The sequence below is a fragment of the Melanerpes formicivorus genome, unplaced genomic scaffold (genome assembly GCF_026170545.1).
Source record: "Melanerpes formicivorus ecotype bairdi unplaced genomic scaffold, bMelFor1.0.p_v2 SCAF_16, whole genome shotgun sequence".
In the NCBI taxonomy this organism is placed as follows: Eukaryota; Metazoa; Chordata; class Aves; order Piciformes; family Picidae; genus Melanerpes; species Melanerpes formicivorus.
This window is the reverse complement of record NW_027142368.1, coordinates 13,395,009-13,421,372: the sequence shown is the minus strand read 5'-3', so window position 1 is coordinate 13,421,372 and position 26,364 is coordinate 13,395,009. Positions and strand designations below refer to the sequence as shown.

Here is a 26,364-nt window from a genome sequence, read left to right as displayed (position 1 = left end):
CTGAGTAAGGTTACTGTTCTCCAATTTGACTGTGCTGCTTCCAGTTACTCATTGACTTTCACACATTAACCAAACTATAAAAGAGACAGGGGAACTGGATTGTTTCCCCCTGCTCACCAAGAAGCAAATGAAGCAAGCAGTAGGGGCAACATCACCAAAACTGCTCAGAAGAAATGCATCCTTCCACAGACATCAGCAATACAGCTCAACCCTAACTGAGAACTCGGTGATGGATCCTTGCTGTTACATAGGCTCTAGGGACAGCAAACACAATCCCTAAGCCCAAGTTTTACCTGAGAATCCCCACCCTGTGTGGTAGCCAAACTTAACTGAAAAACCCAAACAGGCATCACTGACCATCCATTCTAACAACTTCAGAACCAAACTTTCTGCCACATCTGCTTGAGAAGCTGAAATACCAAAACAACTCCAATGCAAACAAAAGCTTCAACACACACCACAAAAGAGCAGTTTGCTGAAACCTCAAGCACCTGATCTATGAAAGCGTTCCTGTCTGTTCATAAGTCAACCCCCTACATCCACAGCAACACCTCAACAGCAGATTCAGAAGAGACTATGCCAGTGCATAGCCTTTGACATTAGAGAGATTTTTGACTACAGCAGCTCTCAGGATTTAGATTTTGCCCTAGGCTGTGTGTGAGGCAGCTCAAGGGAGAGTCTCTGAGGAGTCCCACAAGTAAGAAGCTAGAGGAGAAGAGGAATACTGTGATGAGCTCCTGACACCAGGCAGCAAAGAAGGGCATGCTCCTTCCCCACAAGGATGCCAAGCTGGTAGATGATCAACACCCACCTGAAAAAGATGCCAGCACCACCACTGCCCCAAAATGCCAGCTTCCCTATAACCACAATCAAGCAAAGTCACAGCAGGTGCTGGATGATTTTGCCCCAGAAAAGGGCTTGCTTTCTACTAGCAGTGAAAGATGAACAAAACCAAGCCCATGAAGCACAACCCCCCCGCTGCTGTGACCCCTAAAATGATGTACAGTCTACAAGAGACAAACTGAAATGGACAGAGCAATGGACCTTTCACTTCCCTTAATTCAATTCTCCCCTTTAAGTCAGTGCATTGTTGTTACCCAAGCAATGTGACTGCAACACTGAAGTTTTTCAGCTTGATGGTAAAATCATGTAGTGTCCATCCATCTCCAATAATAGCAATATTGAGACAATGAACTCTATTGAGGCATCTAATAAGGCAGATAGTCATTTGCATAGTACATTTTCTGTGACTCTCTGTAACACAACATCTCAAAGACTCAATTCAGACTATTCTCCTTTCCCACAGACGTTTTTAAAAAGGGATTCTTTTACCAGGAAAAGAAACAATGACTCCTCCCAGAATAGGAGAAAGCAAAAGATAGGCTTTTCCTGCCTGGGATGGGTGCACACTTCTGTCTGTGTATTTTTATTTGCTTGGGCTTGCTTTTTCCTTTTTTTAAGCTCTGGGTGCTGTTCATCTCCATTGTGGAGTGAAGGCTCAGAAGTGTAATTCGAATTTTCTTCTAACAGGCTTCTGAGAGGCAGCACTTTGGGATCCCCACCCACCAGCAGAGGCACATTTCATCTTTAATTCCTGTGCCATGGGTTTTTTTTTCCTTCATCTCTCCACATATTCATCTCCTACATGACTCACTGACATACAAGCAACAAGGGCAACGAGGCTGGTGAGAGGCCTTGAACACAAGCCCTATGAGGAGAGGCTGAGGGAGCTGGGATTGTTTAGCCTGGAGAAGAGAAGGCTCAGGGGAGACCTCATTGCCCTCTACAACTACCTGAAAGGTGGTTGTAGCTGGGAGGGGGTTGGTCTCTTCTCCCAGGCAACCAGCACCAGAACAAGAGGACACAGTCTCAAACTGCGCCAGGGGAGATTTAGACTCGAGGTGAGGAGGAAGTTCTTCACTGAGCGAGTCATTTGTCATTGGGATGTGCTGCCCAGGGAGGTGGTGGAGTCACCATCCCTGGAGGCATTCAAGAGGAGATTGGACGTGGCACTTGGTGCCATGGTCTAGTCATGGGGTCTGTGTTTATAGGTTGGACTCGATGATCCTCGAGGTCTCTTCCAACCTTAGTTATACTGTGATAGTGTATCGTGATACTGGGATGTACAGGGTTCTGTAGCCAGGCTGGCCTGCTAATGGGTCCTGAGTTTTAGGATGAGCTCTGTAGTGCAGTACTTGGGTAAACCTGAGAAATTGCTTCCTCTTCAATGGACTGTAACAGCCTAGAAGGCAATGGACACACCATGCACATGCAGTGTACACATAGCATACGCTGTGCCCCAAAGTTCAGCTCAGCAGCTCCAAGTACTGCCAGGCAGAAGCAGTAGTGATTATGTTCTCTTCACAACTTTTCTGTTTTCTCTCCTTTCAGCAAATAATCCTGGACTTGTCAGTGGTTTATTTCTCACAAGGAAGCTCGTATATTTTCCCTGGAGGTAACTAAACTACCTGAACAGGAAGGACACAGACCCAAAATACCACTTCAGTACACTGAAACAGCTCCTGTGTGCTCTGCCCACTGTCCCTCCACATAGTGACAGGCAAGCTCCAGGAGATTTTGCTAGATCCTCCACCCTATTTCCTCTACCAGAGCCCACAAAACGAACAGCAGGAGGAAACACATACTCATAATGATCACCCCAATTCCCAGCCTGTGATGTGAACATTAACCTATCTTTGGCCAGGAACACAAGCTCCTGGCCAGGGTGCAGAAGACAGCCACGGAGCTACCGTGAAGGCCTCAGAGGCTCCCCCGCCACATCCCACAACACCAGCGGTGACACATGCTCTTCAGATGGGTCTGACAGGAGTGTGCCCCAGCAGAAGCCCAAACCACAGCTCTGATCTCAGGTTAACCCTGGGCAGCTGGATGTCAGGCCCCTGTGCAAACAAAACTAGATGGCATTTTTGGCAAGTCAGGGAAGGTCAGCGGAAAGGAAAAGAAAGTTGCTGCACAGCAGCGCCAGCAAGGAACAGCGTTGCACTCTCCGTCCAAGCTTCTGATTTTATCAGATTATGCCACAGTGTTAACTCTGTTTATCACCCTATTTTGTGTCTGTGAATCACCCACTCCCAGGGACTCTTCCTCCACCCCAGTTTATAAATAGCACAAGATACAGAACGGAGTTTGTGAAGCAGAGGAGACTTGCCGAAACAGAGGAACGCGTATCCAGCCGACAAAAATCTCTCAGAAGCCTCTCTCATTTATTTATAATGCTGGCTAGACAGGCAGAGTCCTACATTTTGTAAAGCCTGTAGGTCACCAGCTCCATTGCTCATTCAGAAACAATTCTGCTAATAAAAGGAAAATAGAACCCCTCCAGTTACAACTGAGCTTACTCCCCGGCACACTGCTTCTCGGCACACACCTTATGGAAAGGGAGATTTTTCAACAAGCAGCATTACATATTTCTCCCATTTGAAGGCAACCTATGCCTAGGCCATGGTAAGATAACACAGCATTATTTATGTATCTGGAGACACTCAGACTTCACAGCCAACCTCTTGGAGCTCTATCATTACAAGGTAAGTCATTTTCTACCAGGTCACAGTGGACCATGACCTAAATTTCCATACCAAAATTACATTCTGGATTGTTAAGTGTAAAACCCATCAAAGGCTTTTTAATTCCTTCTCTTCTCCAGGAGCCATGTGCTTGCAGGGGGAAGTTCACAGCACTGTGATTCAGAAAGAGATACGTGACCAAAAGCTTTGGAGAACAGTTTCCTGGAGCCCAAATGCACACGGCATCTTGTTGAGGCAACACATAACCAGCAGTAGCCCCTGGGACCCAGACAAGCAGAGCCTGGGTACTACACAAACCAAACTGCCCCATCAGATGGGCTGGATGAAGAGCAAGCTATCAGGTTCCACAACTGCAACAAACCCTTCAGTGCTAAACCCTAAGCATCTCACCTTTCCATCCTCACACTTGCAATGCATCAGCTTGACACCAGAGATGGTGAGAGGCCTTGAGCACAAGCCCTATGAGGAGAGGCTGAGGGAGCTGGGATTGTTTAGCCTGCAGGAGAAGAGGCTCAGGGGAGACCTTATTGCTGTCTACAACTACCTGAAGGGTAGGGGTAGTTGTAGCCAGGAGGGAGTTGGTCTCTTCTCTCAAGCAACCAGCACCAGAACAAGAGGACACAGTCTCAAGCTGCACCAGGGGAGGTTTTGGCTCAAGGTGAGGAGAAAGTTCTTCACTGCGAGAGTTGTTCATCAACGGAATGTGCTGCCCAGGGAGGTGGTGGAGTCACCATCCCTGGAGGTGTTCAAGAGGGGACTGGACGTGGCACTTGGTGCCAAGGTTTAGTCATGGGGTCTGTGGTGACAGGTTGGACTTGATGATTTTTGAGGTCTCTTCCAACCTTGGTGATTCTGTGATGGATCTAGACTGGATACACACCAGCCCAGCAAGGGACTGCAGAGCTCAGAAGCACACACATCAAACCCACACTTGCAAACACACACCATTACCGTGCTCTCCTGAAAACCCCCAGCCCTGTTTACCAGGCAACCACATCAACAGCAGTGATGCTGGGACTGGAAGAAGCCTTTGATATTTCCACCAGTCAGAGATGTGGGTACACAAAATGCCTGCAAAAAGCCCTCCTGCCCAAATCCCTTCAACAGAAGCAGAAGAGTCACTGAACTAACACCGGCATGCTCCATTGATAAAATTCCTTGCCAGGCGAAAGCACTCCAGGAGTTCTCCATTTGATTCACCAATTACTGGTGGTTTTTTTTTTTGCCTGCAATTAATCACATGGTTATTTGTCAAGGTAAAGGCTCTTCCACCAGTCCTGGAAGTTAAAACCTGATGTAACAAGGCTCCTCTTCAAACACACAAAGGATAAACAAAACAAGGCACTCCAAGCAGTATTTTGGGAACAGTTCGGTGTATTAATATCACGGCTCGGGTTTATTCTTTTGTAGACTCAACAAAACTCAACTGTTTATAATCTTAATAAAAAAGGAAAATATCAGTGCCTGGAAAATATCACAGTGAGTCTGGACATCTTTTAAGCCAAGTACATGCCTTTTTTTTTACTTCTCCTACTGCTTATCTCAACACACAGTTCCTTTTCCTTTAGCCTCTTTCAAACAATACTTGATGCTAAACAACTAAAACTAAACACCACAATAAATTGTTTCTCACTGAAGGCTCATTTCTGCTCTCCTGTTCTGCATCTATGTGCATGTGTGTATACACAGTCACACAGATATACACACACACACATATAGCAGCATTAGCCAGTTCAAGTATATAAGTACCCTGTTATCTTAGAGTTTTACAAGAGCTGACTAGCATTAAACATGACTCCTTGGCAGAAGGAGAAAACAAGAGTAGAGCTCTCCTGCAATCAGAGAGCAGCACTGAAATTTACAATAATTTTAGAATAAACCAAACCAGGTTGGAAGAGACCTTCAAGATCATCGTGTCCAACCCATCAACCAATCCAACCCACCCAAACAGCTAACCCATGGCACCAAGCACCCCATCAAGTCTCCTCCTGAACACCTCCAATGACGGCGACTCCACCACCTCCCCGGGCAGCCCATTCCAATGGGCAATCACTCTCTCTGTATAGAACTTCTTCCTAATATCCAACCTGAACCTCCCCTGGCACAGCCTGAGACTGTGTCCTCTTGTTCTGGTACTGGGTGCCTGGGAGAAGAGACCATCATCAGCCTGTCTACAACCTCCCTTCAGGTAGTTGTAGAGAGCAATAAGGTCCCCCCTGAGTCTCCTCCTCTCCAGGCTAAGCAGCCCCAGCTCCCTCAGTCTTTCCTCATAGGGCTTGTGTTCCAAACCCCTCACCAACTTTGTTGCTCTTCTCTGGACTCGTTCCAGCAAGTCAACATCCTTCCTAAACTGACGGACCCAGAACTGGACACATTCAGAGAGTCCAAGCTGTGTATCATCAGTGCACTGTGCTACTTCAGATCCTGATGCCTTGTTCTCCACATTTATGAACAAAGTTTTCCTGGGGGACTGATCTTCATTATCATACTGAAATACCGAGCAAAGGACTTAGAGGAGGAGTATTTAACCTGCCCTAATCTCTTTCCACAAAGAATTTGTTTGTAATCACAACCCTTGTCAACATACCTGAACACCACAGAGAGAACCAGGAGACCAGAAAACAGGACCATGACATACCCACGACGGGGATCTCCCACGTAAAGTTCTCACTTCCACGAAGGGGAAACAACTCAAAATCAGGGAGGAGAAAGAAATTTAATTAGAGCTGACTGAAAAGCAAGACATATGGTTTACAGGAATTCTTGCTTTCAATTAAAACACCCTCCTCCTCCTCCTCAGCAAACCAAATGCATACAAATTAAACTAAACTGTTCTGTGGCATGTATAGGCAAAAATGAAGACAAGTGTGACAGCAAATTGGAGTGGAAGCTGTGCTGTATATACCATGTGCAGTGACAATCCACCTTCTGCAACAAACACTGTTTTGTCACTATACTCCACAGGCATTTATTTCTCCCCATCATCACTCCATACAACTATCCATTTCCCTCTCATTGCTAAAAACCATTCCACCCACAAACCTAAAATTTGACTTGAAGTGTGGGCAGAAAAGGAAGGAGGGAGAGAGAAAGGTGTGAGGAACATGGATGGATTTCAGAAATAGACCTTTTTTTTAAAAGCCAAGAGAAATCATACTGTGAAGTTTCATCTTGAGAAGAATGCTGAAATATGAAAACAGCCTTCTCTAAAATCATAGGTAACAAGGAGCTGCAGAGAAGATGGGGCCACTGGGGAAGGATCTGCAATCAGACTGACTGAAACTGCAATTGTGAAGGTAGAGAGAAGACTTAAGACAACTGGATAAGTTTGATTTAGAAATGAGTTGATTGCTGTGAGAAAGACCATCCACACCTGCATAAAGAAATCTCACATGATTTTATACACAGGTGGAGCTTTCATCCACTTTAAGTTGTGACAATGGGCTGTGGCAGCACTCTACCAGGGCAGCCCCTCTCAGGTGTGCTCAGAGATTTCACCTGGGTGACTGCTGTCACTGAGGATGCCCCTGCACACTGTGCAGTCAAACTGCCTGCAGCAAGACAAGAGGCAGAAGTAGGAAAACCAGTTTTGTATGAAAGGGAGGAAGGCAGCCATGCTCTGAAAATCAAGGCCAACAGCTAAGTGAGAAGCCTGGCTGGTAATAGCACAGGGTGTAATGTGACATTGCTCAGGGTTTCCTAACAAAAGACTAACAGAGAGGGAGACTAGGGAAGAGGAAGGATGGGGAAGAACCAGGTGAAGTAGCCACAGAGACTGGAGACTTTGCTATTGTAGTACAGCAGAGACAGGCTCACTCCTGAAACTTTCAGGTGACAGTGGTTTTGACCATGAGCAGACACCAATTACCACTGCCTCATTGTAAGCAGCAGACAGCTAGTAACCCCCTAGAGCAAGAGTTTGCAAGTTCAACACTAGCTGTCTAGAAATGCCTTCTATCACTTTTAAGCAGTATCCAAATTACAGAGGATAGTGTTATATTATCACAGATGTCAAGTGTGCTAAGGTCTGCGGGTAGGGGGAGGCAGGGGGGTGAGCCTTGCCTTTCTCTCATTTCAGGAAGGGATGTCTCATCCCAGAAGGATCTAATTAAAAAGGAGGAGGGGGACTGGTCAGTTTTATTTCAGGGACGAACACGGTTCAGCTCTGTGTAATTAAACAGCACATACTTGGGCACTGCTTCAACAGCTGATACACACTGGTAACTTACGTAGGCTGCAGCAGTCTTGCTTCTCATGTACACTCTGTGTTTACTCATCATCCTCCCCCTCAACCTACTTCCTTTTCTTTGGAAACTTCTCTTTGCTTTTGGTTTCGTAGACACGGACATGATGAAAGAGTGCTTACACCCTAAACTCAATTAGCCTCTCATTCGCTTGCCTTTCCCTGTCCTCCTCCACACATGGCTCAGGTTCCTTCACTGCATTAAAGCAGAGATACAGCATCTCAAATGAGAGTCCTGCCAACACTCCTGGTACACACAAACCACAGACTGCCCACAAGACCACTCACTGCACTACAGGACATGCAGAAACAAAGTGGGGGGTTTGTTCCCCTGCAGAAAGAAGGCCTGGCTCTGCAATCAACACCACCAACTGGGTTTGTTTCAGTTACACACAACACAGTCTGGAGCCTAAGCAACCTGACCCAAGCCATTTACACAGCAGACATTTTACTAGCATACTGATTTTTGCAGCATTTCATTAAGTGGGTGTTATCTTTAGCCCCAATTTCCCAAGAGGATCTGCAGAGCCATGCACCATCCCTTCACAGGCTTGGAGGTACAGTTTGTTCTCTAGCATCCCGATCCCTCTCACTTGCTCCAAGTAGCTGTTTCATAACTCAGACTTGCTCCATGACACACCAAGCATCCAGGATGAATTTTGTGTCCTGCTAAATGCCTGCCAAGGTTTTGTACTGCCTCAGTCATACTCCTACCCCCTTTTACCAAGCACTCAAATGGTTTACCACAGGCTGCTCTGTGTCCAGAGGTGAATGTCTATCTTGCAGCACAAGAAACCCTTCCCCATCTGTGCCCGCTGTAAGGAACGCCTTTGCTATCTACAGACCCGCCAAGAATTAACCAATTCACTTGGAGAAGAAAGAGACAAGACCTCACAACCCAGCTTTTGTCTGATTTATAACCCATTCATGGCCAGAAAGGAATACTGTATTCACAAACTACAGGAAGCTGTGAGAGGGAAGCTTTTTTCCCCCTCCAGCTCTCATTTTTGACACACTTTTGAGCAGAAGTGAATCCTGGTAGAGACAAATGTGGTGAGGCACTAAGCTGACTTCCTACATGCACCTGGCAATGGAGAAAGACTTCTTTTCTGAAGTCATTGCCAGAGGTCCTAACTCCAAGATCCCTTAGTACTAGACATGTACAAACACACAACACAATTTACAACCTTCAGGTCACAAAACAGAGCCAGTGCAACAAGGGGGAGGAAAGTGTGAAGAGAAGGTATGAGGGGCAGCAGCTGAGCAGCTTCTGTGTCCTCAGAGGTATTTCAGCAGCACAGCCTAAAGAACTAAAGCTTCTCAGCCATTAACTTCATCTTCAAAACTTTAGCAGGATTTCTGAAGTCCTACAGACTCCCTGGAAGATGGAGCAGCAAATGTCTGACTTCAGGAGAGCAAAAAGAGGTCTCTGCTGAAAAGGGAAACTGAAATTTGGCAGTATATCATCTCCTGTCTTTTTCACACATTTCAATGGGTGGAAACCAAACATTTATGTGACCAGTTGTCACTGGAAAGCTCAGATTAACACAGCTGGAGTTAGCTTTGATGCAATCTGAAGACAACAGTGACAAATACCACACATAACCATGACTGAATAAATGTCTGCACATGAGAGATCTGTTTTTCACAACTTCATTTTTCCTTAATTCAGATGAGAGCAGAAGCAACTAGGGTAGCCAGCTTGTGGGAAGTAGAGCACAGGGGACTCACAGCCTCTGCAGCATCTGGGCTCTGACAGAGTTGGTGAGAGCAACTTATTTTCTTCTTACCTTGAAGAGCTGGAAAAATAAGTGAGAAGCAGCAAGTGTGCCCTTTGCTGTCAGTAGCCTCAAACTCAAGCAAAGGAAGAATCACTGCAAACACTTACAAACCAAACTGTAAATGGACTGCACAGAACTATGTATGTCATCATAACCTATAGAGCACAGCAAATGTTATCAGAAATAGCCTTCTGTCTGGTAACAGCACAGCAAGCAGGCAGTAGGTTTGCTAGGATGGAGCAGGGGCTGCTCTGGCAATCACCCAGACCTGCTGCTGGACAAACAGCAGTGCCTTCCTGCAAGTCAAAAAACTAAACAACAGTGCAAGTGAATGGAAAGGAGAAATGTTGAGGGATTTTTGTAGGCTGCTCAAACTTCCAGGAACTTAGAAGATAATTATTTGCACCACTTAGATGAAGTCCTAACCAGTTTCACCATAAAGAGAACTAGGCTCTATTACCAGGAGATCACTGGGGTGGAGAAGAGTTGCAGGCTGTGCAGTGAATAATTAGCAGCTCTGGCCTTGTGCTGACTCCTCCTGCAGCATTGTACTTCCCATGCTGAACCAGGAAATGGTTGTACAGATACATCTCAAAGTATGAAGACTGAGTCAGAAGACAATAGTTAAATACCAGTTCAACCACATACTGTAGGTCTGTCTTGTAGTACTGGGAAATGAGCACTGCCTAAGGCCGTTCCAGATATTGCATCCACCTGCAAATATTTGCTGCTGGCTAGAGCTCAGCACATGCACTCTCACTGGCAGTGTCAGTGCTTTGCTAAATAGTCCAGGCAAAGAAGAAAAAGCAATTCAGCTTTACACAGAGCAAAATAAACTCATCAGATGCTTCAATCATGAAAAGCAGATAATGCCTGGTTGAAGGGATTTTAAAACTACCATTTTTTTTAAACAGGTCCTACAATTATAAAGTTAGTTAAGGATATGCCTCCTTTTTTTCCAAGCATTTTAAGCTTTCAATTTGCTGAATACAAAGAGCCAATTATTAGCTTCCTCAATGTTTATTTTCTACTGGAAGGGTAGAGATCAGGAATTACCATGTCACAGAGGAATCAGGCACACACAATAAAAGCACCAAAGCAATTACACTTTCATTACATCATCTCAACTCCACATGAAAAAATACACCGTGTTGAGACATTTATATTCTGGATCAGCTACCTTTCAGCAGCAATGAAGCATCTTTACAGCTGGAGGGAGAGACAATGAGAAGATAAAAAGGCACTGCCATGTTGCTGGAGGATGCTGGCCACCACAGATTTATCTTATGAACACTTCACAACAGTTACTTCATCTGCAACTGTAAAGCTGGGAAAGATGCCTGTTTCCAAATGGAGTCAGCACTTAGTTACAAATAAAAACATCTAGCCAGCTAATTGAAGTAAAATACAATAAATGAAAAAAACCCTATCTCCCAGAAATTTTAACATCTCCAAATGCAAGTCCTTGATAAGTTACAGAGAAAGGAAAGTTTTCTTTCCTTCAGTAAGGACAAAGGAGGGCACTGTTGAGATTTATCATATACATACAATTACCTACATTATGATGGAGATTAAAGGACAAAGGGGCAACAGATCTAATTCCAGATCTTACAGCCTTGCCTTTTCCCATAATTATGTCTTAAAATTGGATTTCAGTTAACACATTCACAATACCAATATCTACCCAGGCTTTGCATGGGGTTAGAGAGAGTTCCAATTATTTTAACGTGGATGCAGCAATACATTTAATTTATCACTGATCATTCAAGTGAGCTCATTCAATTTAATGGTACTGCTAGAGTGTGGCTTTTTCAGCTGGTTGTAAGGAGAGCCTTCAGAACTAGTGCATGGCTTATTATCATAGTATCAGTCAGGGTTGGAAGGGACCACAAGGATCATCTAGTTCCAACCCCCCTGCCATGGGCAGGGACACCCCACACTAGTTCAGGCTGGCCAGAGCCTCAAAAACAGGCAAACCAACTTTCTCCAAATTGTACCCAGTTTTTAAATACCAGGAATATATCCAGCAATAAGGTTTCAAACTGCAGTGAGGTACTGAAAAAGAAAAGAGAAACATTTTCCTTCTGCAGCTGTTAACACTGCCCTTTTATCTCCTGCGAGAGTACCTCAGTCTCCTTCAGCTGTCAGATACAAGTTCTGTTGAAAAGCCTGAGTTTAAAAACCCAGGCCTGTGTCTGTGGTGTCCACTGTGAGCCAGTTAAGAAAAGCCAGATCCCCACCTCAAAGCTGGAATGCCCATCTGGTGCCACCCTAGACGTGGATTCCCCTCAATGCCTTATGCAAACTGAATCAAAGATAATAAACTTCCCCAAAGAAAGAACATTTTTTGCCTTTTTTTTTCCTCCCCAGTTTTGTTACAGTTAAGCATTTACCAGGGCTGTGGGAAGGAAACTGTGGCTACACTTCTTCTATCTTCTCTTTTACAGTAAAGAAAAAAAAAGGGTAAAAATCCATAGAAGATGAAACCAAAGAACTCAGTCAAGCAGGCACAGCCTACCTAGCAACAAAATGGCACTGGATCTGACCAGAACAATCATGGGTTTAGTGGTATTAAACTCTGAGCCTAGCATTAGAAACTGTGGCTGATCCTGCAAAGAGACTGTGAAAGAAGCCTAATTCACCTAGCAGGAAAGCCATGAGCTGTCTGTTCTCCAAACCCAATTTTAGTTACAAATTGGTGATTACAATATGTGCAGCACCAAGATGACATTACAATTTCTGCATCTGCCTTCACTGGAGAAAAAGCATTGGGTGTGATGACCTAAAAGGAACCCTACCAATTTATCACTGTTGGCTTTATTTCCTTCTTGGTCTGAGACATTTGTAAGGACATAAAGTTGCTGCAGAATCAGGGAAAACAACTGAGCAAGAGCACAAAAGGAGGAAACCCTTAAAATCCCTTATTTAGACAGGACAATCTTGCATATGTAAATGTGATGGCAGCCACAGACACCCACTTCTTCCCCTTCACAACGTTTTTTGTAACAAGTCACATTGCAACGTTTAAAAAGTACACTGAAACCTCAGCATGTCTAATACTGCAACAAAGCCACTGGCAAGGCTGAGTCAAATCTCTTTTGATGGTTCCACATTGGTACTTTCTGCTATTAACATGCATTTCTTTCACCTGCACCCCAGCAGGTATCAACAGAAGTCCTTCTCTTTCACAGCCAAAGCTACATCTTGGTCTTAGAGAGGTGATTGGCCCTCAATCCCTGACAGCACAGAAGACCAGGCCCCCTTTCAATCAGGGCTGATCTTCCTGTTGAAATGTTGCTAGGGGCAGAAGCCTCTTCTGTGTTCAGCTGGACACTACTGAGCTCTCTAGCATCCTCCCTACCATTTCCACTTCAAAATGCATAGGCCACCTGGCATAAAGACAAGCAGTGGAGCAAGTTTGGACAAAGAAAGGCAAAGATGCAATCCATCTTACTATCAATTCAGACAGAAACTAACACATCATCTGTCCTTCAGCTGATACAGGCTGTGGCCAGAAGAACCTAACTGGGTGAACTCTTACAATTATTCCTTTTGCTCCCCTGTACCATGACATCTTTGGCAAAATTAAGTTCAAAGGTTGAAGGGAGTGTTCTAGGAACCAATCGTCTGAGCTGCTTTGGTTGTGAGGAAACCCCAGGAAGGACATGTAGTGAAAACAACTGACCTCCATTTCTCTGCAGGGACTATTGCCATGGCAGGCACAAGTCCCAGAGGGAGGCAACAGGAAGCTTTCACAGATGGTCCCGTGCCTTGGTGCTGCTGCATGCAAGGCTGGCCTGCCCCAAAATGAAGATGCACCTTTCTCTAGCCAAGGCCTGCTGCCTCACCCTTTGCAGCATCCTCCCATCTCCTGAGGCAATGCAGCACTCCCAAGCCAATCCTCAGCTGACCCCTGCCCATTCTCCTCATTTCCAGACACTGACTGGGTAGAAATTGTCATTTGAACATGAGGACTCCAAAGCAGATCTGTAAACAGCCTCACCAGAGTGACCTGTTTATGAGCATATATAAGAGAATAATTAACAAGGAAGCTTATTACAAATGTTCTACCTTAACAGAACCCAAGTGTCCAAGAGCTCAGACTAAGCCCCACCATGGCAGGGAATGCAGAAACAAATGTCACCAGCATTTCTGTGAGAAACACCCTCCAGAGCCTTCCAGAGACCAACCATCAGCAAACAGAACAAGACACCTAATGTCATGGCTGTGGCTTGGAGTCTCATGGAGGAATGCAAAGTCCTCTGATTCAGCTTCATACAATTTAAAATGTAAAAAAATAAATAATTCCACTGAACTAGCAGAAGCAGAGGTTTTAAATATCCACTTAAACCTGTCAGAACATGCCACACTACAGCCCCCCAGCGCCCAGGGGCAAGCTGGGTTCCTACGAAGCTGGTTTGCCCAAGTAACCCCTCTTTGGGGAGCACTCCCCTTCAGACTAGATTCAACTCACAGGATCAGAGATGTTAGGGGTTGGATGGGACCTCCAGAGATCATCTAGTCCAACCCCCCTGCCAGAGCAGGGCCAAAGAATCACAGGATCACAGACAGAAAAACAAACCAAACCAACAATCAACCAACCACCAAAAAAACCCCAAACCAAAACCAAGAACAAAAAACCTACACCAAAGCCTAACAAAATATTGCCAAAAGGAAGTAAGGAATTAATCTGAGAACGCACCTAATCACAGAGCCAGCTGTGTTTTAGATACAAACTATAAAATCCCAACCAGGAAAAGCTCCCAGGCACTGAAGTCTTTCCTTTCACCTAGGCTGTGATAGGAAAGAGGGCTCCAGCACCCTCAGGCTCAGAAGAAACCCACTCACAGAGCCAGGACCAGATGTCACCCTCACCCTTTCTCTAACACCCACAGCCTCCAACACGGATATGTTAAGAGACTGCATCTGCTTGCCAGGCAACAACAGACAGACTCCAATTTATAGTGAATCCATATTCAAGTCTTTACTTGAGGATTTTTTAGTCTCGGAAGCAGAACTTTCTTGCCATCAAGAGGGGAAACAGGGGTGAAATTCACAGAAATGATTCCTTACAGTCACCCCCTGGCCCATATGGTACACAGTGAACAGACAACAGTACTGTTATGTAAATGGCCTTCTCCTGCACTCTACACAGCCAGACCATTTAACCAAAAGACCATGAAGTCTTCCCAATTAGCAAAACACCCAACCTAACATTTAAAAATAAATCCTAGAGACAGATGCAGTACAGAACAAAAACTTTGGATGCATTAGGCACCAACCAATGACATACCAAATGTGTCTTTTGTATATACAGTTTGGCTAAAACTCAACAAAACAATGGAAAAAGTCAGAAGTGTACCAAACAAAGAGGACATGCAAGAAGAATAGGAAAAGGAAACCAAGCAGATGAGCAGCACTGCAGAGAAAGGGATTTGTAGGCACTGGCTAGGAGAGCTTAAGGGTGATCCTTTCTCCTCCCAAAGCAGGACTTGCATCAAACACAGGCCCGAGCCCTCTTCCCCACACATACCAACCAGGTCTGAAGCACCACAAAGCCAAGATTAGTCACAGACCCCACAGGTCTGGAACATCAACATCAGACACCAACATCATTCCTTCCTTCATTTGTGGCTGTAGGTGCAGTTTCCTCTATTCTGAGAAGCAGTTATACCAGTTTCCTTTACTCTCTTAAGTTACTACAGGTGGAGAAAGAGGCTTTCCTATGTAGCCCTAGGGGACTCTGAGGAAAACAAGCAACTAATGGACTATGTGGTTTCTGATACCAAGGGATTCTTCCAATTTCCTGGAGATGGTATGAAAATAACCTTAATTACATTCAGTGATGTGCCAAATACCACCTCCATTACTGAGGTGTATGGGCATTACTCTCTGCTGCTCTGCCTTTTCCAATGAGTGCCCAGCAGTGGCACAAAAGGTAACTAAATGAAGGCACGAGTTCATCGATCCAGCTCTGTTGGACCCCGTGAACGTGGCCATTCTTTGCTGAATCACAGAAATACCTTTGCCATTTAATCTTGGATTTCATCCTGGAATTTTAGATTAATAGCCCCAGGAGGCCTGTTTATGTGCAGATACATTTGGGAACAGCTGGAAGGCACTTAAGAGAGAAGCCTTGGTACAGCCTTCCAGAGCAATGAATCTGTTTTGCTCTTCTCTTCCTGCACATGCCCGATTACTCCTTCCCCTCTACACGTTGCTTTCCAACATTTCCTATCAACACATGCTCACCTACACTTACTTGTCCTTTGTCCCCCCACAATTATAATCCTCCGCTGCACAGTCATCTCCTGCTGAAAGTCAATTTCCTACTGATGGCTCCATTTAAGACAAGGTTCTCTTTCACTCTCCCCTTCCTACATAGCCCTCTCTGCTAGAGCAAATTCAACTAGCTCCTCCTACACTTCCAGCGACCTTTCACGAGGTTCAAGGTACTATTTACACTCAAATGTTGGAGTCTAAAAGTATTCCCATCAGGCTAGCAACCAAATGTGCAGCCACTGACAGTTTTAATAGCTTTTCTCTCCCCTGCTCCTATCACCTCTCCAGCATGCAAAGAAAGCCCCAACAACCAAAACTCAAATGAAGGACCTGAGACAGGCTTCCTATCTACAAACATCAAAATCCTAGTCCCTAACCACTCATGCTGAAATACTCACTCTCTGATTCACTGTACTTGTAGTAGGAAGAAGGAAACACATGCACTAAAATGATACAGATTATGCCCTACACAATAAACACCCAAAGACTTTAAAACAGCAGCAATTTCACTCTCTTCTATTTAGAAACTCCAAGCAACAAGATTTAGATGCCATGAAATTCCTCAACAAAGACTTGCATGTAGCTCACATAATTGAGGAAGTACTAATAATAGCGTGGCTGTTTGCACAGACAACATTTCCACTGTGGGCCTGAATTCTGATCTCAAACATGCAGAAGAAGATATTTTGTTGTGTGTTGCTGACTGGAGACTCAAATCAAAGTACTGGAAGCCATCTGAGTGCGCTGTGATGTGCAAGCCAGCCCATGCAGCTCGGGAAGTGCTCCGTACATCCATGCCACGCTGGAAACAAAGCATCTACTGAGGACTGCAGAAGGTGCTGGTGTTCTGTGGGTCCTCCTAAACGAACATTAGGAAGCATGTGAAATTAACCTGTGTCACAGTTCTAGACAAAAATGAAAGCCTTTGCACTTCAGCATCCACTGTTAATCATCACAGCAAAGTAACTCGTCCTGACAGAAGAGAGGTGTATTTCTAAGCTCCTCTGACACAAGCAAACTCAGTTCACAGCCACAGCTTTCCCTTCTGGCCTATGCTGCCTAAAGTCCAAGCCTGCTCAGGTCTCCAAATCAGTGATGCCCACACCTGTGCTCTTAATAGTGGTCACTAAAGGGTTTCCTCCAGAAGGGTATTTACCATGGTTGCGAGGGAGCTTCATATTTCTCAAGCTTAATTCCTTTTAAAAGCTCTAAATTAGTTTATGCAGACCTGTGTCAGAAAGTATTTGCAAAATGTTTTAACTTTATGTACTGAAAGGTACCCAGAATAATTTCATTCATTAAAATTGAGAGTGCTGTACAGGAGAAGAATTAACAACCACCAATATATAGCAGAAATGAACTGACATGTGAGACACACACATGGCAAGCCCACATTTTAGATCTGATGGTGCTTCATTTGAATGCCTCAGTTGGAAATTCAGATCAGTAATTAAGTCATAGTTTTATGAAATCCACTTGCACAATACCAGTAGGAGTCTGTGCATGGAATTATCTGTAAGAATAAATTATTAGGTGCACATAAAAGGCATTTTATAACTTTAGGCACCAAAAGCACAAAAACTGGAGCTTAGCAGTTCACTGATCTGGAGTAGTAGATGCTACATTGCCGTATCACTAATACGATCATTCTCAAGTCACTAGCCCCCATTAAAAAACCCACGCAACAAAGTTTGCCTTTTATCAACTCCAACCTTGTCCAATACGTTGAAATTCATTCAAAATAAGGAAGATGCTTATCCCCGAGTAAAGGAAGCCATAGAAAGATCATATGCCTGTCACACCACCCAGGAGCTGCCATGACACAGCTGTTCCACAGCTCGGGATGCTCCCCAGCCCTGGCGTGTTTGGGCCGACAATGCTGCCTGTGTTCGGAGCACTGTCCCCTTACCGACCCCAGAGTCATCTGAAAGGCAGCACAGAGACCAGACCCAGCCGAGAGCCACTTCCACACAACTCACTGCCTCTGCTCTCATGAGCTGGCCTGGAGACAACGGGCAACAGTTCTTACTAGCAACACAAAGTCCAGCTTATGCCACATGCCTGACAGCACTGCCAGCTGCTGTCACCTTCTTGTACCAGCTAAACACCTCACTAAGTAGTCCCAGGCCATGTCCCCATGAGCCAGCTCTGACCCCTGACTTAACCTGTGCAAAGAATCCACCATGAAGAGCAAAACTGTTCCCTATTAGAGATCATCCCGATTTTTAGAAGGCAATACTCTCTCAACTTTCCTTGGAACAGGCAACAAGTACTGTGCTTGGAGTGTGTGTTCCCTCCAAGCAAGGCTTTGTTCTGCATCCTTCCTGCTGGCATTAACAGACTATATAAACATTACACACTTCTCTCACATGAGTTGTTCTCCCTACCTGCCTGAAGATGCCTCACTGAAAGAAAATTACTTCAAGTGAGTGAATGATTTGCAAAATCACACCATCAGTGAGGACTCAATTTACATCCTACTCCTGCAAGGAAAATACTCTCAGGGGGCCTTTCCCCCACCTCTCTTTGTATACCAAGCAAGCTCTCCTAATGTTCAACATTCCAGAAGGTGCTAATGGGCACCAGTGAAGAGATCTGGTGAACGCAGATTTCCACCAGCCCTCGCATGCACACCTACACCCAAAGTCACAACCAGGATGGTCAAAAACTGCAGTCTTTGGAATTTTCAGATGATGACACCATGCACTGGGCAGCTCCCACCTAAACTTAAGAGCCATACCAAAACCTGTAGATCTTCCCTCTGTTCTGAAGCACACTGACAGGAGCTCTGCTGCTGTCACAAGATTTCATACCCTGCTTAAGAAAATCTACAAACTGTAGAGGGTCATGGCTGGTAGATTCTTACATAAAGGCTCCTCTGCTTCAAGAAACAGAAGTCAGTACAAGCCACATGCCTGCACAAGGTTCCTGTTGCCTGGGTGAGCCTGAAAGACTACACCCAAGGGCAATCCAGGCCTGCCCTGAGCTCTTCCAAAATGCTGGAGTACGTGGATTCCCAGGACAGCCTCATTCAGAAGAAGTTTTAAAACCTAGGCTTGGTACAACAGCAAACAGAGATGGAGAACCAAAAACACTCCAAGGTACCCCAAGCTGAATGAGACAGAAAAAGAGGAGAAAGCAAAGGTTTATAACAGCCTCTGGCTGTTATCATAAGCTGGTGCCAATGCAAGATACAGAAAAAACAGTTTAAAGCAGTCGCATAGTTCTGCTCTGCAGTCCTCAGGGTGGGACTGACACATAGGCCAGGCAGAACTGTCACAACAGATAGCTGAGCACTGTGGCCCATAACAAGACACCTTCATGCATCTGAAGCAGAAACCATTACGGCAGAGACCAAGCAGGTACACCTGGGAGCAAAAGTTCAGCAAAGAGCTAAACATTTGAGTTCACAGCAGTCACGCAGCGCTCCTGCTGAAACGCTAGGAAGCTATTAGCTGAGAGAAGCAAAGGTGAAAGTCTATGCCAGCGTGAGATAAGTGGGTCACCTGGCAAAGGACTGAGGATCACCTGGCAAAAGACTTTGATTTACATCAGTGGAAGGTGTTCTAGTAAAGACATCCTGTAACATACTCGGGCAAAGAAGCAGGTTTGAACAGAGGCAGAGGCCTCCTGCTCCCCCGTGGCCCTACCCGGCCAGCTCCGCTTTCTCCGCACCGCGGCAGGGTTTTACGTTAAAACTCCGCACGGCTCCTACAGGCTGTAACCCTGCGGGAGATGTACACCACCTGCACGGGCGATGTGCAAATAACGTATTACTAATTAACCGGCAGCGACACGAGGAGGGCAGGCTGCAGTATCGGTGGGGAGCCAGAAGCTGTCCCTGCTCCACCTAAGGCAGCCCTTAGCGAGGTAAACAACCGGGGCAGCTCCATGAGGAGAGAAGCCACGCTGGTGCACCACCGGCCGGGCGGGGCTCAGACCCCCGGAGGGCAGGCGGAGCACACCGGGGGAGGCCGCGGCCCTGAGGATCCCGCCAGCTGCCCGCCCCAGGTGCGCGCCGACTCCGCCGGGCCACGCCGCAGCCCCTTCCCCCCAGCCTCCCCTTCCCTCTCTGGGCGGCACCGCCGAGGGACAAAGCCCGAGCCCCGGCCGCACACCTGCCCCGCCGACCACACGGCTCCCCGCAACGCGGAGTGGATCGGGGGCAGCTCCCGGCGGGGGCAGGTGCGGCGGGCAGCGGCAGATCCCGTGCCTCCCGCGCCCCCCGCCGCGGTCTCACCTCGGCCGGCAACAGCAGCAGCGGCGGCAACAGCAGCAGCAGGAGGCAGGGCAGGGGCAGCAGCAGCTGCCTCATGGTGGCGGAGAGCGCTCCCCGCTGCGCGCTTGGCCGCTCAGCCCGACGCCGCCTCCCCCGGAGACATGGCCGGGCTGCGCGCCCCGCACCGCCCGGCGTCCCACCCCTCCGCCGCTCCCTCTAGCGCTCCCCGCCTGGAAAGGCGGCTGGCGGGGGCTGGGGCCGCCGCGCCGGGGAAAGCCCTGCGCGGGGCGGAGTGAGGGGACGAGCGGGACAGCCAGCCGCCAGAGGGGAGGGCCGGTTACGTCCCTCGGCCTCTGCTCCCGCCGGCCCCTCGCCCAGGGCTTAAATGGCCGTCTTGCAGCGGGCGGGGGGGAACTGCGGCTGGCGCTTCCCCGCCTTCCCTCCTCCCTCCCGGCATCTGACATCTCCCCCCGCCGCGCCGGGCTAGGAAGTGGCTCCCTCAGAAAGTTTCCCGGTCTCGGTGCGCACCCCCGGAGGAAGCAGCGCCGCGGGTGTGCCCCGACCCGGGACGGTGCTCGGGGGCGGGCGGTATGCGGGAGGGTCGGTGGCGAAATGACGTTAACCCAGCGGGAGAGGAGAGGAGTGCTGCGGTCCCACATGGCTCCCGGGTGGGTGTAAGGGGCTGCGAAAAGGTTTGCCCGCAGTGAGCGATTCTGCTTGTTGCGCCATTCATCACCGGCGGGCAGACCCCCCAGAAGTCCTGTCCCACCCCAGGCACTGTTTTGGATATGTTTTATCCATGTCATCAAAAAGGACACGACATTACCAAACGCAATCGCTTTTGTAGCCTTAACTTACTTCCAGGCTTCATGCGCTGTTTCCCATTTCAGTCGTGTGGATGAGAGAAAAGGAGAGGCAGGGTCAGCTCAGATCCTATCTTTAGCTCTGGAAACACTGGCACTCTTCATTCTCTCTACAGCTTGGAGCTCACATGTTTGTAATTTCCCCATCTTTCTCGAGCCCTTGAAGCATATGCATAACATTATGGAAGCAACCATTTCCACAGGAGTTCATGGGAAGACTCACCAAGATAAGGGTTGTTCATCTTGGAGAAGGCTCCTGGTAAACCTTATTGCAGACTTGCAGTAGTCAAAGGGCCATACAAGAAAGGTGGGAACAAACATTTCAGCAGGGCCTGTTGACAGGACAAGGAGCGATGTGTTTAAAAGAGAAAGATCCAGATCAGCTAGAAGGAAGAAATTTTTCAACAATACTGGCAGTAAGACCCTCTCCCAGGTTGCCCAAACAGGCAGTAGATGCCCCATCCCTGGAAAAATTTGAGGTCAGCCAAACCAGGCACTGCTCAAGTTGAAGATGTCCCTGCTCACTGCAAGAGGGTTGGACTAGATGACCTTCACAGATCTCTTCTAACCCAATCTATGATCGTTATCAGGGCATGTGTATATCTTACTGTTCAGGAAGCTGAGACGGAGTCAGGTAAAATGTGGGGGCATCCCTTCATGTCAATAAAATTTGTAGGAAATAGGTAATTGCATCAGAAAAGTACTTTACAAACGTCAAGGACTATTCAAATAAGGAAATAAACACCATTAAAAAAACCCACAAACAAACACCATTGTTACAGGTACTCTTCCTACATTTCCATTCACAGCCAAGCACCTGAGAATCGTTTTCCAGCTGAAGACTCCTGGTAAAGCACACACCTGCCAGAAGTCTTATGGGCTGCAATGAAGTTGTCATTCTGAGAGAATTTCTGCAGCTCAGACCAAACCATTGAGAAAATACAGCTCTGACTCTTAAACTCCTTGCTGCAACTCCCTGTGCCTGAGCAGAGCTACTGTGGGTCTAGGCTCCCAAAGTGCAGCTTCTGGCCAGCCCAGGTTGCATGTGTATGTAAAATGCAAGCAGCTACCTTTACAGTGGCAGAGCAGGGTTACGCTGCACAGCTGCCCTTGAGCAATCATACTTGGTGATCCTTGGCTCCAGCTTGGTGAGAAGAGAGTGGCTTTTTTAATTGCATGCCTTTCCAGTACAACAGCCTAATAACTAATCCAGTTACCCCTGAAATTCAGAGGGAAGCTCACCACTGATTTAAGCAGTCATGGCAGCCAGCCCCGAGGGGGGAAGTTAAATAGAAAATGCACTGAGAAGGCAAGAAGTGAGATCCTGACCTGTTCGAAAGTGTCAGTATCTTCAAGCTGATGTTGTCATCCTCAGACTCTCTGTGTCCCTGGACACTCTCAAGCTCATTTTTTCTTTCCTTAGCAGGCCACATAACCCAGCTCAGAAGTAAGGGCCACTGTATTTCTTAGGCTGGGTTAACTCCTCGCTCCAAAGAGCGACTGGGCAGCTACATCTCTGCTGCAGGAAGCTGCACTTCTGTCACCACACCAGGTCTGTCTGGATCCAGTATAACTGGTAGGGCTTTTCACACATAAGCTCCATGGCCTCTGTGATTAATTACTTTCTCATATAACCCTTGTGGCTGAGCCCTCACAACTACTCGTATGTCAAGTACCTGAATCAGGAGACCTGCAAAGTTCTGGGAGACAGTTTCATTTCCAGAGCACCCAGAATAGTAGAGGACTGCATTAAATCTGCTTGTAGGGGTATCTAAGCAGAGTATTTCTAGGCCTGTAGTATAAAATTACCTTAATGCCTATCTTTAACCATAACTAGTGCTGGTCATCAGCAGGATTTATACACAGTAGGTTAAACTGGCACAAAGAGGACATAGGAGGTTTGTTACTGATACATCTCTGACTGACTGTTAGCAGAGCTCAAGGAAAGGACCAACTCCTTTCCAGAGGCATTTACTGGGTGTGAGAAGTATGCAGTAGCTCTGCCTGCACACTCTGATGAAATGTTTGTCTCCTGCAGATTGTTTAAAATTCTGTGAGAAATGTTCCAAAAAAAGCATTTCTGATTAGATTTGGAGAGTTCTGTGGAGAAAGAATTACACATGTACCTGATTGCTCCCTTGGACCCGTGCCTCTGCTCTTTATAGCGTGCTCTGCTCGACTGCTAGCCATGTGGACCTCAGGGAAGAGGTCATGCCAGAACTGGAGACTTCACATGCTGAAAAAGGAAAAGAGAAATTAAAAGCCCTATTTTAAAAACTCTTCTAAGTGTTAATTGTTCAGCAGCAATAACCATCAAAACACAACTAATTTCCTAGGTATTAGAGGCTCAAGGTTGCATTTCAGGCCACAGGCTCTTCAGAGCTTGTCACTCATCTGCTGGAAATCCCCTGAATTACAAGTGCTGTTGCCTAATTGTTTCTATAGGTAAGTTTTGTTTATTCTACAGGCTTTTATTAAAGCTTTGTGTGTGACAGGTTTATAAAAGTGGGTAGGTGTTGCTCCTGGGCTAAAGCTTCTACTATACTTTTCATCTAGAAGTTAATTTGTGCACCTGAGTCATGAAACCTCTTCAAAAGGAAGTGTCAGAAAGAAGTGTTCCCACATCCTTCTAATCAGGTTTTTGAACAAGAGACCTATGTTTAAAAGCTGCCTTGAGCTCTTGCACACAAATCCAGGAAGAATGTGCAGGCATATTATGGACAGTGCTCTAGTTCACACAGCAAGGTATACTGCTGATGCTCTGGGCAGAGAGAGAGAGAGGAAACAGCAAAAATAGAGTGAGTCAAAGCTGTCCAAATTGGAGCAGTTGCCCTAATTGATAATGTTTCTCTTTCACTGAGATTGGCAATTAAATATATTAAAAAGGAAGAAAAAAATTCAAATCAGTATGGCTCTATTTAACTGCACACTGCAGCCAGCCTTCATCACAACAGTATCTTCTCATTAGTTATTCACAGTTCCATTCATCAGCTCAGTGTGCAGTGTCAGCCAAAAGAGGCATCAAACCGTCGAGCGCCATCAGGAAGGGTGCTGAGAACAATGCAGTGAGCATCGTTTACCAAGGCGTAAAAGCCAGGTGCACCCCACATCCTGAGTGACACATGCCACTGCTCTCAGCACTGCAAGAAAGACACAATGAACAGGGGGAAGGTACTGAGAAGGGCAGTTAAAACCCTGTGGATGGTGGTCCAGCTGTTTTACCCAGGAAAATTTTAACAGTGAAGAGAAGAAAAGGCTACCAGGAAATAAGATGAATGAAAAAAAATGCTCATTAGACCCTACCTAGAACTAAGGATCACTAACACTACTAAGGTATTTATTTAACAGATAAAGTGTTCTCTTCCACAGCAGGCAATGAACCTGAGAAATACATAGTCACAGTGGATTTTAAAGGAAAGCAGTTCCAAAAAAGAGGGTAGACAAATTCATGGACAGCGTGTTCACAAACAGGGAAAAGGCAGAGATGAGTCCATAACATCCCTAATCAATGTCTGTGGATGCTGGGAATGGACCTCAGACAGCAGCTTGTTTGCTCTTCCTAAACAATCTCCTAATGCCACTGCTGGCAAAGGGATACTAGGTTGGATGGTTTCATCAGTGGTCTGACCAAGCAGAGCATTTCTTACCTGCATACAGAGGCAGTATCCAAACCAGAGCCTCACTGTACAAAGTCCTGCATAAGCATACAGCAAGTAACAAGTCTGCTGGCATCAGCTTGCCATTTCAGTAAGCAAGGCAGGTAAAGTGGCAAGGAAAGGATATGCTCCTGTTGTCATTCATGAGAGAGGAGCACCCTATGATGCAATTTCACACTGAGGCACAAAACGTGCTGTGTGTTTTTGCTTGGCATTGCAAGCCCTCAGATTCAGACAAGATGGAACCTATGTGACTCACACAGCACAACAAATGGACTTCTGTCCTGTCCATCTTTGCTCAGTGCCCTGAAGCTGTGACAGCCTGAAGTGCTCTTTCTGATTGACATTGCTCTGGCTCTTATTTACACCACTCCTGACGCCAAAAGGTCCTTCAGGCTTCTACTTACCACTGAACTCAAAGATGAGTCTCTTGGGAACAACTCATAAAGCAGCACCACAAGTCCCTTTTACATTGTAACAGAGGAATAAGGAGAGCATAAACTAAACTGTACATGAACATAATGTGCAGTGTTGTCCCAGGAGCAAATGCAGTGCTGTGGCTTTTAAAATAACCTTGAATTTGAAAAGATTGACCAAAAGTCTTGCTATTAGAAGGGATTTTAATTCTTTTTTTCCACATATAGAGTAGTAATAAGAGAGAATAATAAATTGATACAAGTATATTTTGATTCATATGTTCTTAGCTCAAAGGTCTCTTTGCCTGAGCTCAGGAGGGACAGGATAAAGACTGGATATTAAATCAGAAATCCTCCTTGGGAGCAGGGCAGTCCTTGGGAAAGATGGAGGCAGCAACTGAAAGATCCACAGCAAACACTACACTGGCCTCAGCAGCAGCTTCAGTGAAAAACCAGAAAGTAACTAAATGCTGCATCTAGAGATGGTCCTGCCATTAGAAGTGATGCAGAGAGGATGTGGCCCTAAGCTCTTTTCTGCTGGTCCAAGCTCTCCACAGCCTGTAGCTGCAGCAGGTACTGGCTGGGGACTCCTGTGTAACTCTTACACAGGGCTTTAGGTTTTTTTTTCCTCACATTCTTCACAAGGAATTAAAGATGTACTGAGCTGCTGGCAGAGCCATGTCAGATGGAGGTAAAACACGAGCAGAGTGGACATTCAGAGACAACATGTCACTTTTTACAACAAGAGGGATGTTAAGTGGTTGATTCTGGTTAGGCCATGTTTGGGATGGGTTTATTTTGACTGAAGGGGAGGACAGTCAGTCTTTGCTGTTGTGGTGAGTGCTAGCAAAGAGAACAAATTGAAAATGAGCCTTTGTGGGCCAAAGACTTTAAGGTGCTGCTTTCAGTTACTACTGAAATCAGCTTTTGGAGGTGGGTAACACCTTCAATCTATCACACTCATTCAGTGGCTGGTTTCCTCTGTGTAGGAAGGCAAGTGGGTAGGAGGATGTCTTTTACATAATAACTGAAGGAAAAATAACCATTAACACTCCACAGACTAGCACACTCCAAAGCATCTGTGGCACCTGAACTAATTCCAACTTAAGAGAACATTTTTTTTTAAGTGACTCAAGTTCAGGCAGACCCCAGCCTTTAAAACAGGTCACCTTCTAGACAGCAGCAAATGGGAGTTGAGAAGAGGTCATGGTCCCATAGCTTGTCTCACAAACATGAGGCCCCATGTAATCACTAGGCTTCAGCCAGCAGTGATGTCACGGACTGCAAAGGGCTCTAGCACACCAGATACACATCAGAGTTTCACTCTACCTGTAGAAAGGGCAGGAGGAAAGCAATGTT

The 26,364-nt window shown here is 46.2% G+C and overlaps 1 protein-coding gene across 1 annotated transcript in view; it reads right to left on the bottom strand.

Annotated features, from left to right (window-relative positions):
• The window catches only part of PTPRJ (protein tyrosine phosphatase receptor type J), a 74,911-nt gene extending 54,655 nt beyond the window's left edge, over positions 1-20,256 (bottom strand). Inside the window, exon 1 of the mRNA XM_068148295.1 lies at positions 20,092-20,256. Within this exon, the coding sequence (XP_068004396.1) occupies positions 20,092-20,166 (75 nt within the window). The 5' untranslated portion in view covers positions 20,167-20,256. The remainder of the gene's footprint in view (positions 1-20,091) is intronic.
• Between the last annotated feature and the right edge of the window lie 6,108 nt (positions 20,257-26,364).